At 40.9% G+C, this 14634-nt stretch overlaps 1 protein-coding gene across 1 annotated transcript in view; it reads left to right on the top strand.

Annotated features, from left to right (window-relative positions):
- The window catches only part of NELL2 (neural EGFL like 2), a 230561-nt gene that overhangs the window by 209474 nt on the left and 6453 nt on the right, over nucleotides 1-14634 (top strand). Inside the window, exons 16-18 of the mRNA XM_044998981.1 lie at nucleotides 1774-1914; nucleotides 8171-8364; nucleotides 9647-9823. Coding sequence (XP_044854916.1) covers nucleotides 1774-1914; nucleotides 8171-8364; nucleotides 9647-9823 — 512 coding nt within the window. The remainder of the gene's footprint in view (nucleotides 1-1773; nucleotides 1915-8170; nucleotides 8365-9646; nucleotides 9824-14634) is intronic.

The following is a 14634-nucleotide window of genomic DNA, read 5'->3' as shown; positions in this document are numbered from 1 at the left end:
TCCCCCTTTGTGACCAATCCACAGAGGGTACTGGGTCCATTACAGCTGCACACTTCACATCCTTGCTCTCTAGCTCAAACTATAACTCATATTTCTAGCACTGGAGGTTCCCAGTTCAGTCACTAGCATTGGCCAAGAGTCATTGGTCAGTCATAGCATAAATGTGGGGGAGTATCTGATATTTGAATTGAAGTGTTACTCGCATGCTTGAGATGAGCTGCCTATGTACAAAGGAAGTGTGTAACCCACCAGTCAGTGTGTGTTATGTGTCTTCCTCTGTGCCTGAGCCAAAGAGGATGTGGGCCTAGCTTTATAGTTCCAGCTGGAGAGATTCATGCTTTTTGCAGTGGAAGTCCCTGGTTTAGTCTCTGGCTTTGGCCAAGATGCTGGCCATCACATATATATGATGCAAGCACGCCTTTACTGGACCTGGTATAGGCCCCTTATCTTCAGTAGGATTGCTATAACCTTAGACTCACTCTGCTGGTTTCTAGAGCTTTGTGCCACATGTGATGTAAAACATAATTCCTTCCAGATTTCCAGAAACTTATGTTGGATTTGATAATGAAGGTCATATTTTATATCCCTGTTTGTTTCCACTGTCCTACTATGCCCAGCTCATTAACATCATTTAGCCACATCACTGAGAATGGTGCTGCTTTATAATAGTCTTTAATGGGAAAGGGGTTGCACAGGTATGGAAGGGTAGAATTTGGCCTACTGGATGTAATATAAGGTACTGGAAATCAAGACAGCATGATGCACTTTGTGTATAACATCAGTTCACATACCGAGCTTTTAGAATTCAGTAGGGCAGGCCTTGCTGTACGCTGGACCTAATTAAGGTGTCCAGAAATCCATTCAAGGGTGAGATCTTTGGAAGAAGTCTAGCCAGTGGAAGGCTACCTTTTAAGAGATCCACATCAGGAAGAGAAAAGTGAGTTGTACTGTGTCCGTAAGAACTTGCCATGTTTTTGGACTCTTAACAATTATTTGTGATAGAAGGCTGCTTCTGCTCTCACTTAGACTCAGAGCAGGAGTAACTGCTGTAAGTTAGGAGTATCTCCGTTGAGGATAATGTAAAGCTGGTGTAAGTGGGAATATATTCAAGTCCAGATGCTGTCCTTTTCTTCTTGAGGAAGAAAAAAATGGAAGGAAGGAAATCCGGTCTGGTTTGGAAAACACACTACTTAAAACAAGAACCAAAAATAAAATATCAAATTCCCCCCCACCCCCCCGGCTACAGGTACTCTTTAATGAAGCCAGATTGCACCAGTAGTTTTGTCCAATGTTTTGGAAGAGCATTAATTCTCTGATAGTGAGAGTAAGGATTTGTTGTCTTGATATGCTACTGAAATACATAGTGTTGGTTATGTCAGACAGTCTGGATAGATCAAGGGATTAATAGTTGGAGATATAGTTTTTATTCCTTGAATTGGAACCCCTTTCTTTCTTAGTGCTTTGGGAGGTTTACATAGATAACAGACTGCTTACCATTTGTTGTGATTCAATTAATTATTAATGTTTAACAATAGAGAAGGCTACTAGATCGTCCTATGCATTCATTAGTATGGTCTTGCTATTATTCTACAGCTTTTATGGGAAGAGGTTCAAAAATTCAATCTCTTTTTAAATTTACTATCAACCATTATGGGGGTCCAATAATATTGATTAAAACCATTTTAGTAATGCAGCAGGTACTGTATTGTCAGCAGACTAATGTAGCAGATTCAGCTGTGTGACTTCCTGTTTTCTTTTTTGGTTGCTGAACAGACATTGATGAATGCTCAGATGGCTTTGTTCAATGTGACAGCCGTGCTAACTGCATTAACCTGCCTGGCTGGTACCACTGTGAGTGCAGGGATGGCTACCATGACAATGGGATGTTTTCACCAAGTGGAGAATCATGTGAAGGTCAGTATCCAATAAAGGGGCCTATAAATGTCTAATAGGTCACACGTTATTATCATTCATAATACAGTAATGTGCAGAGTCCCCAGCTGACATTGGGGATCCATTGTGCTGGGCACTGTCCCCAAAGACCTTAGAGCGGGAATAGATAAGACAAATGAAAATGGGAGAAAAGAAGTATTATTTTCCCTATTGCACAGATGGGGAACTGAAGAGCACAGGGAGATTCAGCAACTAGTCTGAGGTCACATATGAAGTCTCTGGCTGAGCCAGGAACAGAATCTCTTTGGCCTCATACCTGCTTGTGTGCAGTAATAATCAGGGCCAGATTGTGTGCAGCCTTTCTCCCATCCTCTTTGCCCAGCCAGTATAAGCCAGGCAGAATTGCAGTCCCTGCTCCTGGGAAGCCAGGATCTTCTCTCTCCCTACTCTCCAACCCAAAGAGAGCAAGGAGATGGCTCCAGCCCCTCTGTGGGCTTTCTTCACTAGCTGGCTGTAAAGGGGAGTAACAGAGAGGAAGGATAGTCCAGTGGTTAGGAAGAGATTTTCCAAAATGAAATGCTACTAAACAGATGACCCCTGTGTACACTAGTAGGCTGTATAGATCACCACATTCTCTCACCAGTGACATCACGGAGGGGGTGAAGTAGACTGAGGAAACTATTTTTTTACATGCAGAAATGAAGCTTATCCAGCCAGTTCCTCCTCTCCAATTACTCTGTACACTAAAATATTCCTCTTTAAGAAACTGGTCCTATTGCAAAGAATTATTCAGGGGGTCTAATAAGCCACTGCTCACCCCCAGGGTACTATGATGTTGCTTTTACTGCTCATAGAATTACTGCCTTTAGAAAGCAGCAGCTTGAGGAATAACATTAGAAGCTTGGAAACACTGGAGGTGAAGGGTGGGAGGGGTGGGTTGGTGCTGTGTAGAATCATTCCAGAGGCTCTAGCAAATGGGAACAGCAAGTTAGTGGGTATACAGTTATTTAAAGATGCAGCTGCCCTAGTATGAAGCACTTAGTCTTTAAGCGTTTATGAGCCTCTACTCTGAAGACTATTTTAAGACAAACAAGGCTGTGTGTTCTGTTCTGGTTTGTTTAGACCAAAAGTGTGCATATTCCTTCATATTTGGTAATTATAAACTCCAAACGCTCCCACAGCATGAGCTGCTCAGCTTTGTTTAAGCTCAGGTCTGCAGGCAGTGTCAATCCCAAAGGGAAGGAATGGAATTAATTTCAGTGATGCAGACTCAAAGAATGCACTCCACTAAGAGCAAGGGTGACCTTTTCAGTATCCCTCTCACCACTTCTTCTGAGCATTTTTACCACATTTGAAAGCCTGTACTCCCAGGTGGATTAGCTACCTGGCTATTTAAACAAGTTACTGACTTTGTAAGGCTTGGCTTCTCCATCAAGAACTGGCTAAATTTCAGTGCTGGTCAGACAGATTTTAGAACATGACAAATAGTTTTGGAAAAATCTGTCTATACACAAGTGATGCACTAATTTTCCATGAAAATATTTAGTAGGTAATCATCCAACACAAGGTTTTATCTGTGACTGTGATACTGGATTTGCCTTCTTGCTTTAACATTGTGATTTGGTGATGTCTACTAGACATTTGGCTGTTCAACCAACTTAAAACTTAGATGTACTAAATTTTTTGCAGTGTCCATCACTAAAGATGAGCATTTAAACTTTTTCTAAGCAACAATGATCCCATTTCTATAAAAGTGAGAAGCCAAGGAAAAAGAAATACAGAATTGCTGCTAAATAGAAAGCTTTTTAGGGTTTTCTACAAGGCATCAACAGCTCTTTAGTAAATACATACCGAAAGGGACAAGTGATTAGAATTAATTTACAAGTATTAGGAAAATAGCTGGATGCTGTTGATACCCCCACTCATTAACAGTGGAACACTTTCAGATTGACTGTTTGCCACTCTAAACTTTAGAATATGTAACAGCTCAAGGGAACAAGGGAACACCGTTGATATCACACTGCATTATTTTTTGTTGGACTGAAGCTATGGCATTGTGCCTCAGATAGGATATAAAGTTAGAACAAAGTGTGATGCTATGACGCAACCTAATTTATTGAATATAAAAAGTTGAACATCTTGAGGCCAGTATTAGTTAGACAAACTTGCTCAGATAAACTAAGAACCAAGGTAAACCTCCAACCAGAACTCTAACTGAACCAAAGCTATTCTGAAGTTCAAAAAGGTTTATACACCTTTTATTTTTTTAAATTTTTCCTCGCTTCTGATGGCCCTTCACTTTGCGGGTTTATGTCAGGACCAGGAGTGGAAGATCCCAAATGCAGCAAAAGAATATTATGTCTGACCTGTGCAGAAAAAGAAAGCAAGAGAAATGTCATAAAAGTACAAGATTTCTAGACTAACTCTTAAACCTAAAGGGTTTTTATCAGTCTAGATAAGCATCCACATTTATTTGAACATAAGCAAAACCATTCATTTTGTGATTTTGCCCATGTCTGAGCAGTTTGGGACAAATTCATCTCTGGTGTAAGTTGACTGATGTTCCTTTACAAGAAAGGATCTTGTAAAGGCCATTTTTGTCCAGAAACATTTAGTTAAGAACTTCCCTTGTTGCTGAAATATCTTTGGATTTCAGCACATCTGGCAATCTCTGCTGGACTGGCTCCCATCTTCCAAGTTTCTAATTTAGGAGCTCTCTGCTGTATCAGTGTGTTTGGATCAGTGTGTTTGGAGGTATCTCTGACCTGGGCAAGGCCTGGAATTTACAAAATTTGTATAAAGGAACCAGCCAGAGCCCAAAAGAGAGGGTGTTCCAGCCTTGATTCCTTTCTCAATGAAATAGAAAGACAGGAGGCCTCTGGGAGCAGCGGGGGGAGGGAATCAGGCAGTGTTATGGTCTTGTGATGTGATTAGGTTGGGAGGTGCGGGATAGGAGGAGGGAGAAGGAAGACCTTAAAATATACATCCTATTGAACATCTCACATGGGTTAGGTAAGCAAATTTTGGCCCTCAGTTAAGCTCTGGGTAGCTGTTCACATTTTGCGTGATTTATCCAACACAATCCTCCCAATCTTTTGAGGCTCACACATCCCTATCTATACCATTCAAACTACTAGCTTGCTAAGCACTGTGTTGTAAGCTGGCTGCAGTGTGTTGATGTGTTTTTGGAAGATGACATGGGAGTGATAATAGTGATATAACACCTAGATCTGAGATAGCTGGAGATTTGCAGCCTGGACTACTTCCCCCCATTCATTGTGTTCAGCAGTAACAGCTCCCGAGTTCAGTCCCCAGCAGCGTCAGTAGTTTATGGCATTTGGTGCCCCAGTTATGGCCATAAACAAAATGTCAGCAACTTAATTCATGGTTTATGGTGGGTTGTTGCAAGTCCAAAATCAAAACGCTGAAGTAAGCTTTTGCCAGGGAAGGATGATTTGTGCTTAAGCACTTTGCAGATAAAGAATGAAGTTTGATGCTGATGAATAATGCAGATATGAATTTCATGTATGCAAGTTTGTGTTTTTCTCTCTGCATTTTGAGCATGTTGCTGTTTCATAGTGGATTAGAATCACAATATGGATGCCCACTGATTTGGGCTGAGGATATTTAACCTGTCTTGTGCAGAGTATTCATTTTTCTGAGGTCAGCAAGCTGAAAGTTCAGAAGTAGAAGGGTAGGAGTGTCAGAAGCGCTCAGTGGTGGCCAGACTCTGCTCCCATTGAAGTCGGAATGTCAGTAGTAAAGCTCCCATTGACTTCTGTGGAAGCAGAGTTAACTATCATTGAAACCTTTGGAACATTCCACCCCAATGAATAAGTTGTGAAATGTGCCTGAATATGAAGAGCTAAATTCAGACTTGGTGTAAACAGGCACAGTTCCACTTGCTCTAATGGAGATATTCTCATTTACACTGATAGTAATTTCACCCCAAATTTCTCATTAAATGTGGTAGTTTTGAGTTGAATGAAGGTAGTCACCAACTTGCTTGAGAAGTGACATTACTTATTTGTGATACTGGCAGTGTGGGAACCCTGTGTGTGAGAGCATTTTAAACAAGAAAAAGTCCCTCCATAAAAATGGCTTAACAATAATAAAGAGAATTCCAGTGTTAGAAATTAATCATTTTGTTTAAAATATTAAACATTTAAATGGTTTTTTTTCTTATAGTGGTAGCCAGTGTTTCAGGAGACTGGAAATTGGTTTACAAAGTAGTTAGATAATGCCAAAATACTAGTTTTGGTTCACACTGGGTTCAGCATTTTCTTTTTTATAATAGGTTCAGGATGTTTGGTGTTTTGCTCACTTAGGAACATAGGGACTATCACACTGGATTACATCCATGGTCCAGTTTATCCAGTATCCTGTTGCTGACAGTGACCAGTACAAGATGCTTCAAAGGGAGATAAAGGAATCTTGCTTTAAGCAGTGGGTGGAATAATCTATCTCCCACATTAATTGTCCTCCTAGCCCTAATAGTTAGACACTAGTCTACATACACTCTGAAGCATGAAATTTAATCTCTCTTCCAAAATCTGTTAGCATTAACTATTGCAACTCCAAATATTCTTGTTATCCATATAAATGTTCAATCGCATATTGGATCTTGCTAAGTTTGTGGCCTCAACAACATCCTGTGGCAACAAGTTCCACTATTTATGTGTTCTCTGAAAAAGTATTTCCTTTTATCAGATTGAACTTGTCACCTTTCAATTTCATTGCACATCCCCTTATTCTTGTGTCATGAGATTGGGAGAACGGAACCCCCTGATCTAACTTCTCTAGGCCATTCATTATTTGATATACTTTTATCGTCTCCCCTTATTTGTCTCCTTTGTAAGATAAACAATTCTAGTCTTTTCAATCTCTCTTCATATGAGAGTTTTTCAAGGCCCCTAATCATTTTCGCCACTCTTGTCTGAACCCCCTTTAATTCTTCAGTATCCTTTTTGAGATGGGGTTACCACAATAGATGAAGCCACACCATTGATTCAGATAATGGCACTATATAACTTTCCATGTTATTCTCCATCTTATTTCTCACACATCCTAACATCTTGTTACTTTTTTGACAGTAGCTGCACATTGAGCCGGAGTTTTAATTGAGCTGTTTTGCTTTAAGAGTTGGGTTCCCTTTCCATCTTTGAAGCCAAAAGTAGTTGAGTATTGTATGAGGCTTTGAGATTGATTGTAAAAGATACACAAGTATACTGATTTTTTTTTATTGGCCTGCTGTCCAGTAAATAGCACAAATATCACATTTTAGTGCAATCTGTAATTAAAAACATGGGGCCAGATTGTCATAAAGTTTTGATTTATGATTGAAGTCAATGGAGCTACCCAGATTTGCACAGCCAAGGATGTGGCCTTTGATTTTTCAGATACATTTTGGAATGTATTTATATTGAGTAGTGCTATTTACCATATACTCTTTCAGAATCCTAAGCTGAGAGAAATGGGTGGGATTTTCCCTCTAGCTATAGGAGGAGACAGACAGCTCGAAAAGCTAAATAAAATCATTGAAGTGCAAGGCAGTGTATGCCGTTAGTTTGTCTTTGCGAAAGATGTGTGTGTATGCATTAATGATATGTGTCTCTAAAGTACTCTGAAATCTTTGAAATATAATATTGTGTCAAAGTTGTTCAGCTTAATCCCTGTTGAGATTCATTTTGTTCTTATATTAGACACAAAGATCATGGATGCCTCTGTAACTCGAATAACTAATATGCTCTGTTGGTACCTTAGATAAATCATGTGATCCCTTATTACTGAATGAAACTACAGGTCAGACTTCTCTTCTCATGTTAACTTTTCAGTAGATGTGTAGGTGACTCAAAAGCACTAGGCAGAGCTAGCAAAAGAGTTTGGAAGCAAATTCAATTGTCTGTTGCTTTGCTTGTTAAGTACCCTTTTACTTCTCATGGATGCAGGCTTCCATAGACCAATGGTCTTTCTGGGGCTTAGTATTATCTCTGTTCTTGTGCCTCTTGTTTAGAAGTTGTGGTTGCCTTGTTCTTGCTAAATAGCTCAACAACTTTCACTTAGAAAATGATATAGAAATTTTTTTCTTTTAAAACAGAGAAGGGGGTTTTCAAAGACATTGTGTGAACTTGTGAGTTATTTCTCCCTATTCTGGTGGAGTGCAAATTAATTTTCAGCTGAAGGCTTTAATGGCTGAGAATCATTTATACTGGCTGTAGCAAGGCCATTTTTGTTAATTGAATGTGGTCTAAAAGCATTACGTGGCATGTTTTCACAGACATTGATGAATGTGGGACTGGAAGGCACAGCTGTGCCAATGACACTGTTTGCTTTAACTTGGATGGTGGGTATGACTGTCGATGTCCTCATGGAAAAAACTGCACAGGAGACTGTATACATGATGACAAAATCAAACACAATGGGCAGATTTGGGTGCTGGAGAACGACCGATGCTCCGTCTGCTCGTGCCAGGTTAGTATAAAGTTCACTGTTTTTTTAATCACTGGTGGGGAAAAAGGGAGAGATTGCTAAATTGGAAGAAAACACTATGATTCCAGTAAAATTACTCTGTTACTGCTTTTCTTGGGCCCCCTCCACCATGGAGGTGATGTCACAGGAAAGGTGATTTCCACAGGACCATTTGGGATCAGTGTGCTTCCCTCTGGCCTGCCTCTCCCCAACTCCGAGCACCCTATCCCAGTCCTACTCAATCCCAGCCGTTTCCCCCTGGATGGATAATAGTTCCTTGGAGGCTTTGCTGTGCAACCCTGCAAAAAGGAAGACAGAATCATCACGCACACCCACCTCCCTTAGTCATGTGGGAGAAATGAAATTTGTGCACAGAAGATTTCCCGTGTGCATTGATCTTTGAGATGTAGTTGGACCCGGAATTAGATTGGCTAGAATTGATGAAATGTGAAGGAAAAAAGCTGTCTTCCCCCACCCTCCCTGCCTCTCATATACCCGAAGGTAATACTGGCCATCCTCCTCAAATCTTAATGTGAAGCTGTTCTTTCCCCTAAACTCATGCTTAGTGCTAAAAATGTTGAAGCAAAACCTGGGCCAAATTCGCTGCTGGCAAAAACTGGGACAACTCCCTAAAAGCTAAGGTTTCAACAGCATTTAAGTTGAACCCTGGCTATGTTTAGTCTTTCTAATATGAACACTTTATAATAGGTGTAGGAGAGATGGATTGGTCTGGAAGTTTCTATCAACACTTACTAACATGCATACAAAAATTAGTATAATTTTAGTAAAATCTGTTAATCTGAGGCTACCCTAGCGGGGGGGGGGGAGGGGCGTGAGGGGGGTTTCCGAACTAAGATACACAACTTCAGCTACGCTATTTGCGTAGCTGAAGTTGAAGTATCTTAGTTTGACTTACCTGGCTGTCCTCACAGCAGCGAGTCGATCACTACGGCTCCCCCGTCGACTCCGCTTACTCCTCCTGCCGAGGTGGAGTACAGGCATCAATTTGGGGATTGATTTATTACATCTAGACGATCCCCAATACACTGAACACTACCCGACGATCTGGCAGGTAGCATAGACGTACCCTCACTGTCTCAGGAAAACCTATATATTTCATCACCTCAGGAGAGGGCTGATTGAAGAATTGCTGTTACGAAGGAAATTAAGGACATGCAAATTAACATGTGATTTAGAATTAAACCAACATGCCTAATTTTGTATTGTGACCAGAGTTATGCAAATTTCTGTTATCACTATGTGCTGATCTGTCTTGGAACAACAGAGTGGATATGTGATGTGTCGGCGGATGGTCTGTGACTGTGAGAACCCTACTGTTGACCTGTTTTGTTGCCCTGAATGTGACTCAAGGCTCAGCAGTCAATGTCTACATCAAAGTGGGGAGCTCTCATACAACAGTGGAGATACTTGGGTGCAGAACTGTCAGCAGTGTCGATGCTTGGTGAGTCTTCCTACGACAGCAGAGTCTATAGTAAGGCCAGGTCTACACTACCACTTACTTCAGCATAACTTACATCGCTATGGGGTGTCAATAAACCTCTCACCGGAGTGACATAAGTTACACCAACCTAAGCACCGGTGTGGACAACACTATGTCAGTGAGCTTCTCCCATCTCTCTAACTACCATCTCTCATGGAGGTGGATTTATTATGCCAATGGGAAACTGTCTTCACCAGATGCGCTTCAGGACTTGTAGCGCTTAAAGTGTAGACTAGTGCTAAGAAAAATGAACTCCAAGCATTTTGACAACATCTAAATGGGATTTCACTTTGAATGTATTTTGAATGAATCCTTTTCTGTTTCCTTTTTGCTAACATTTGTGTAATCAAAGTTTGGTTTGCACAAATGTTGCAAACAGCAAATTTCAGGCTTATGGCCAAGATTCATGTAATCGCAAAATGAAATTTGTTTAACTATGAAAAAAAAATCTTTTGAGTGGAGAGTGGCCATCATCTAGTTAAAGACATAAGAAATGTTACCTCTGAAAACTTGCATGGGGCATTCTTTCAAACCAATGCAGTAAACAAACAAATTGCAGGCTGTGCACTGATCAGAAATTGTTTGTGATATTCATTTAAAAATTCAATATTCAGAATTCACTCTTCAGGATGTGATTGGTCACTTAAGCCATTGTTTAGCCTGCAATTTGTTTGTTAAAATATTTGTGGAACAATTTCAAATAGAAGACAAGTTGGTAAAAACGCCGTCTGTTCATGACAAATTCACAAACTTGAAAAAAGATTATATTCCCTGAATACATTATTTCTTGAGAATTGCTCACCAAGCCACACTTTACTGCATTGATTTGAAAGAATGTTCCATGCAAGTTTTATGGGGTAACACTTCTTATGTCTTTTAGACATAGTGCAGTGCAATTAGATCTCAAAATGTAGTTGTTAATGGGGAGACATCAATTGGCGGGGCCATTTCTAAATGATGTAGCCCAGGGGTATGTTCTTGGTCCAATGCTATTCAGTATTTTTATCAGTGATTTAGAAAATTATATAAAATTGGCAGATGACACAAAGATTGATTGGGTAGTAAATAATGAGGAAGATATATATCTGTTATGGAGAGGTTTGAATCCCTGGGTTAGATGGACACAATTCAACAAAATGTATTTTAATACAAGGTAATACATCTGGTCACAACAAATGCAGGCTATAGCTACAGGATGGGAGATTCTGTCTCAGAAAGCAGTGACTCAGAAAAGGACTTAGGGGTCATCAAAGATAACCACCCCAACATGAGGCCTCAGTGCAGTGAGGTGGCAAAAAGGGCTACTTTTATCTTTGGATGAATAAAAGGGGAAATATTAAATAGAATCAGGAAAGGGATCTTGCCTTTGTACACAGCATTTTTAAGACAGATGCTAGAATACTATTCCAGTTTTGATGTCCACACTTCAAGAAGGATGTAGAAATACTGGAGAGAGTTCAAAGGAGGCTAAAGAAGCCCAGCTTAACTTATCGAGGAGAGCGTTGAGAGGTGGCTTGATCACTCTGTACAATACTTATATAGGGAAAAGGTATCAGAGAGCTTTTCAATTTTGTTGACAAAGACATAACAAGATTCAGTTGCTGGAAGTTGAAGCTAGACAAATTCAATCTTAAAATAATACTCAATTTCCTAGCATTGAGGGTAATTAAACATTGGAACAGCTCACCAGGGGAGGTGGAGAACTCACCATCACTTGGAATCTTTTAAAAGAGATTAAATATCTTTCTAAAAAAGCTTTAATCCAGCTTCTTGGAGAAGTCCTACAGCCTGTGTGCGCAGAAGATCAGGCTGAACGGTCACAGTGGTCTCTTCTCATCTTAGAATCTGTGAATCTATGAATCCCATTGTTCATTCCCTTCCTTCATGGGGCACAGAGAGAACAAGAAGCTGTACATTGCCCTCTACTTGCTCATAACACTTCCAGCTCTGCATTAAGACAATGACTGTAATTAAATCTCATGCTTCAGGGCTTCAAGCAGTCACCTTTAAGGGTCAGAGAAGAATATTTTTCCCCAATAAACTGTTGGCCAGATGTAATCTGGGCTTTTTTTTGGCTACTTCTGAAACATCAGGGGTTGGCCACAGCTGGAGATGGGTCATCTAATAGGGTGGACCTGTGCTCTGAGGTAGTACAGAGGTGCCTGGCTGATATGTCTTGCTCACATGCTTAGGGTGAAATTGAGTGCCACTTTTGGGGTCAGGAAGGGTTTTTCCTCAGGTCAAATTGGCAAGGATTTGGTGGATTTTTCTCCTTCTTCTGCAGCATGGAAGATGGCTTATCTTCAAGGATCATTTGAGCATATTGTAGCTAATCAATTCCCTGCTATTGCAGGGTTTCCAGGCATTTGTGCCATCTTGATCTGTCTTGTTCTCTGTCTCTGGCACACAACAGTTTAGTCTCCTGATGGATGACATAAATTTAGTCTAACTGAAATCATTGGGCTCAATATAGGGGTAACTTCCCTGTCACAAACAATCCCCAGATGAAAATGAATGGTGTTTTACCTTGGTTTCAGCTACAGAAGTAAATCCTGGTCCATCCAGTGGCTTTCTCTGACAGTCATGAATAATAATAGGAGGGAACAAATTCCAAATGAACAAACTTTTGTAGGTTTCAAGTCCACTCTTGCTAAAATGCAATAAAATAGGTCCCCATGTGATTCATTAAATGCTTAAAAATAAAACCCAACTGTAAACGGGTCGGTTTCACCCCTGCGGCGCCTCCTGCTGATGACTCTGGGGAATTAGCTCTTTCCAGCCCTGGAGCGTCCTCTGCAGGCCCCCAGTACCCGTTGGCCCACTGCTAGGCCACAGCCTGGGGCTTTCCCGGCTAGAGCTCCTCAGCCTTTCCCCAGCCCTGCTCCACTCAGGTATTCAGCCTCAAGCTAAGCAGCCAGGCCCATCCCTCTCTGAAGGCAGAGAGAGACTGTCTGCCCTTGGCTTCCCTGGCCTTTTATAGGGGCCAGCTGTGGCTCAGTTTGGGGCGTGGCCTCACCTACTTCCTCAATTAGCCCAGTCTTGAGAACCGCCGCTCTCAAGCCCTGCCAGGCCACTTTTAAACCCCTCAGGGCAGGAGCAGGGGGTCACCCTGCTACACCAACCCTATAGTTTTTAACTTCCATACAATTACCAAATGAATGTTTTAGGTGATATCTCTTTTGTTTACTCTTTGTACTTTCATTCAATCCAAGAAAATCAATTGAAATGCCAAGGTCAGTCACTGTTTCTTAAGATTACTTTCATTCCCAGCATCATGTGATTCTGAAGAATAAGGGAAATTTGAGCCAGATGGGAATTGTATAAAAACAATAACTTTCTAATATTTTCTCCAGGGGAAAAGTAAAGCGAAAGCTATAGCAAATTCCTAGATGATCTTTCTCAGCTCCGTGCTCTGGGGACCACTTAAAACACCACTGTTTAATGCATTATATGTGATTTTTGTAAACAAACTACTTTCTTAGGGCCCAATGCTGGTTTCTCCACATAAGTCCTGAATAGATCAGCCAAGCTCAAGGGACCTGCACAGGTATTGGATCAGGGATGTAATCCTGCTCCAAAACCAAAACCTAGTGATACAGGTAGGACAACCAAGCAGTCCTGGCCTCTGTGAAGTTCATACTTTGATTGGCAGTGTTGGATAGCATACTGATCCCTTGGCCACACTCCAGCCTGAAACACCTGTGGCCCCATTGAATGGCATGCCATTGAGAGCTAATACTCTAGGTATCTTATGACTTTTATGCAAAATTACAAATAGAATAATATCCCCAGAAGAATCTTCAGACCCCGAACAAATAAAAGTCCCTGCTTTGGGTTACTCCTGCCCTGTTTCAACCCAACCCCTGAGGGGAAGCTTAGAAAAATAGGCTTGGGAAGTCAACTAATCTGGTCCTTGGGTCAGACCAAAGGGGCAATAAACTCCAGAGTTGAGGACCTTTCACTGAAAATTCTGTGATGTCAGCCTCTTCCATTTTATACTTGGGAGAGTTAGCTTTACTGCCTGAGCTGATTGTATCTGTTCAGTATCATACCAAAAGCAGATTTCTAGTGTAGCCAGTTGCTAAGCAGTTTAGGGCTTTATAGGGCAAAACCATCAGTTTGCACTGTAATTAGAAACAAATTGAAACCCCAGTAGACTACCAAGCACTTGTATAATGTAGTCTGTTGTGGCTTATGTCAATGTCAGAAGTGTGATTTACTAAGCAAGTAGCCACATTCTGCACCAGATGAAGTTTCCAAGCGGTCATTGGTTGAAACTCAATGTAGAGTGCTTTGGAGTAATCTAGTCTTGAGATGGCAAGGGACATCTCATTGTGATGAGGTCCACATCCAAGCACAGATGAAAAAGGATCATAAACAGCTGAAGATAACACCCAGTTGTAAATATATAAGCATAAAATATAATATAAATGAGTATAAAATATAATTAACAAATGGCTAGCACACTTTGGCTAGCACACTTAATTGATAAAAATGATAAAATCTCTGCCATATCTTCAGTTCTTTCCCCAAACCTGCAGCATCTTGGTTTAGCCATGCCTCATCCAGCTAATGCTCATCCAAGCCCCACTGTTGGATAGACACAGGATAAGCAGCTCAACTGTACTATGGTCCAGTGAAATTGATATATAAGCTGTCATCTACACAGTGGAGGCATCAAAGCCTGTAGCACTTTGCTAACTCCCCAAATGAGCACTTCCCTAACATGTAAGAACATAAGAATAGCCATACTGGGTCACACCAAAGGTCCA

This window comes from Mauremys mutica, chromosome 1, assembly GCF_020497125.1.
Source record: "Mauremys mutica isolate MM-2020 ecotype Southern chromosome 1, ASM2049712v1, whole genome shotgun sequence".
NCBI classification, from domain to species: Eukaryota; Metazoa; Chordata; order Testudines; family Geoemydidae; genus Mauremys; species Mauremys mutica.
This window is presented reverse-complemented; position numbering and strand designations above follow the sequence as displayed.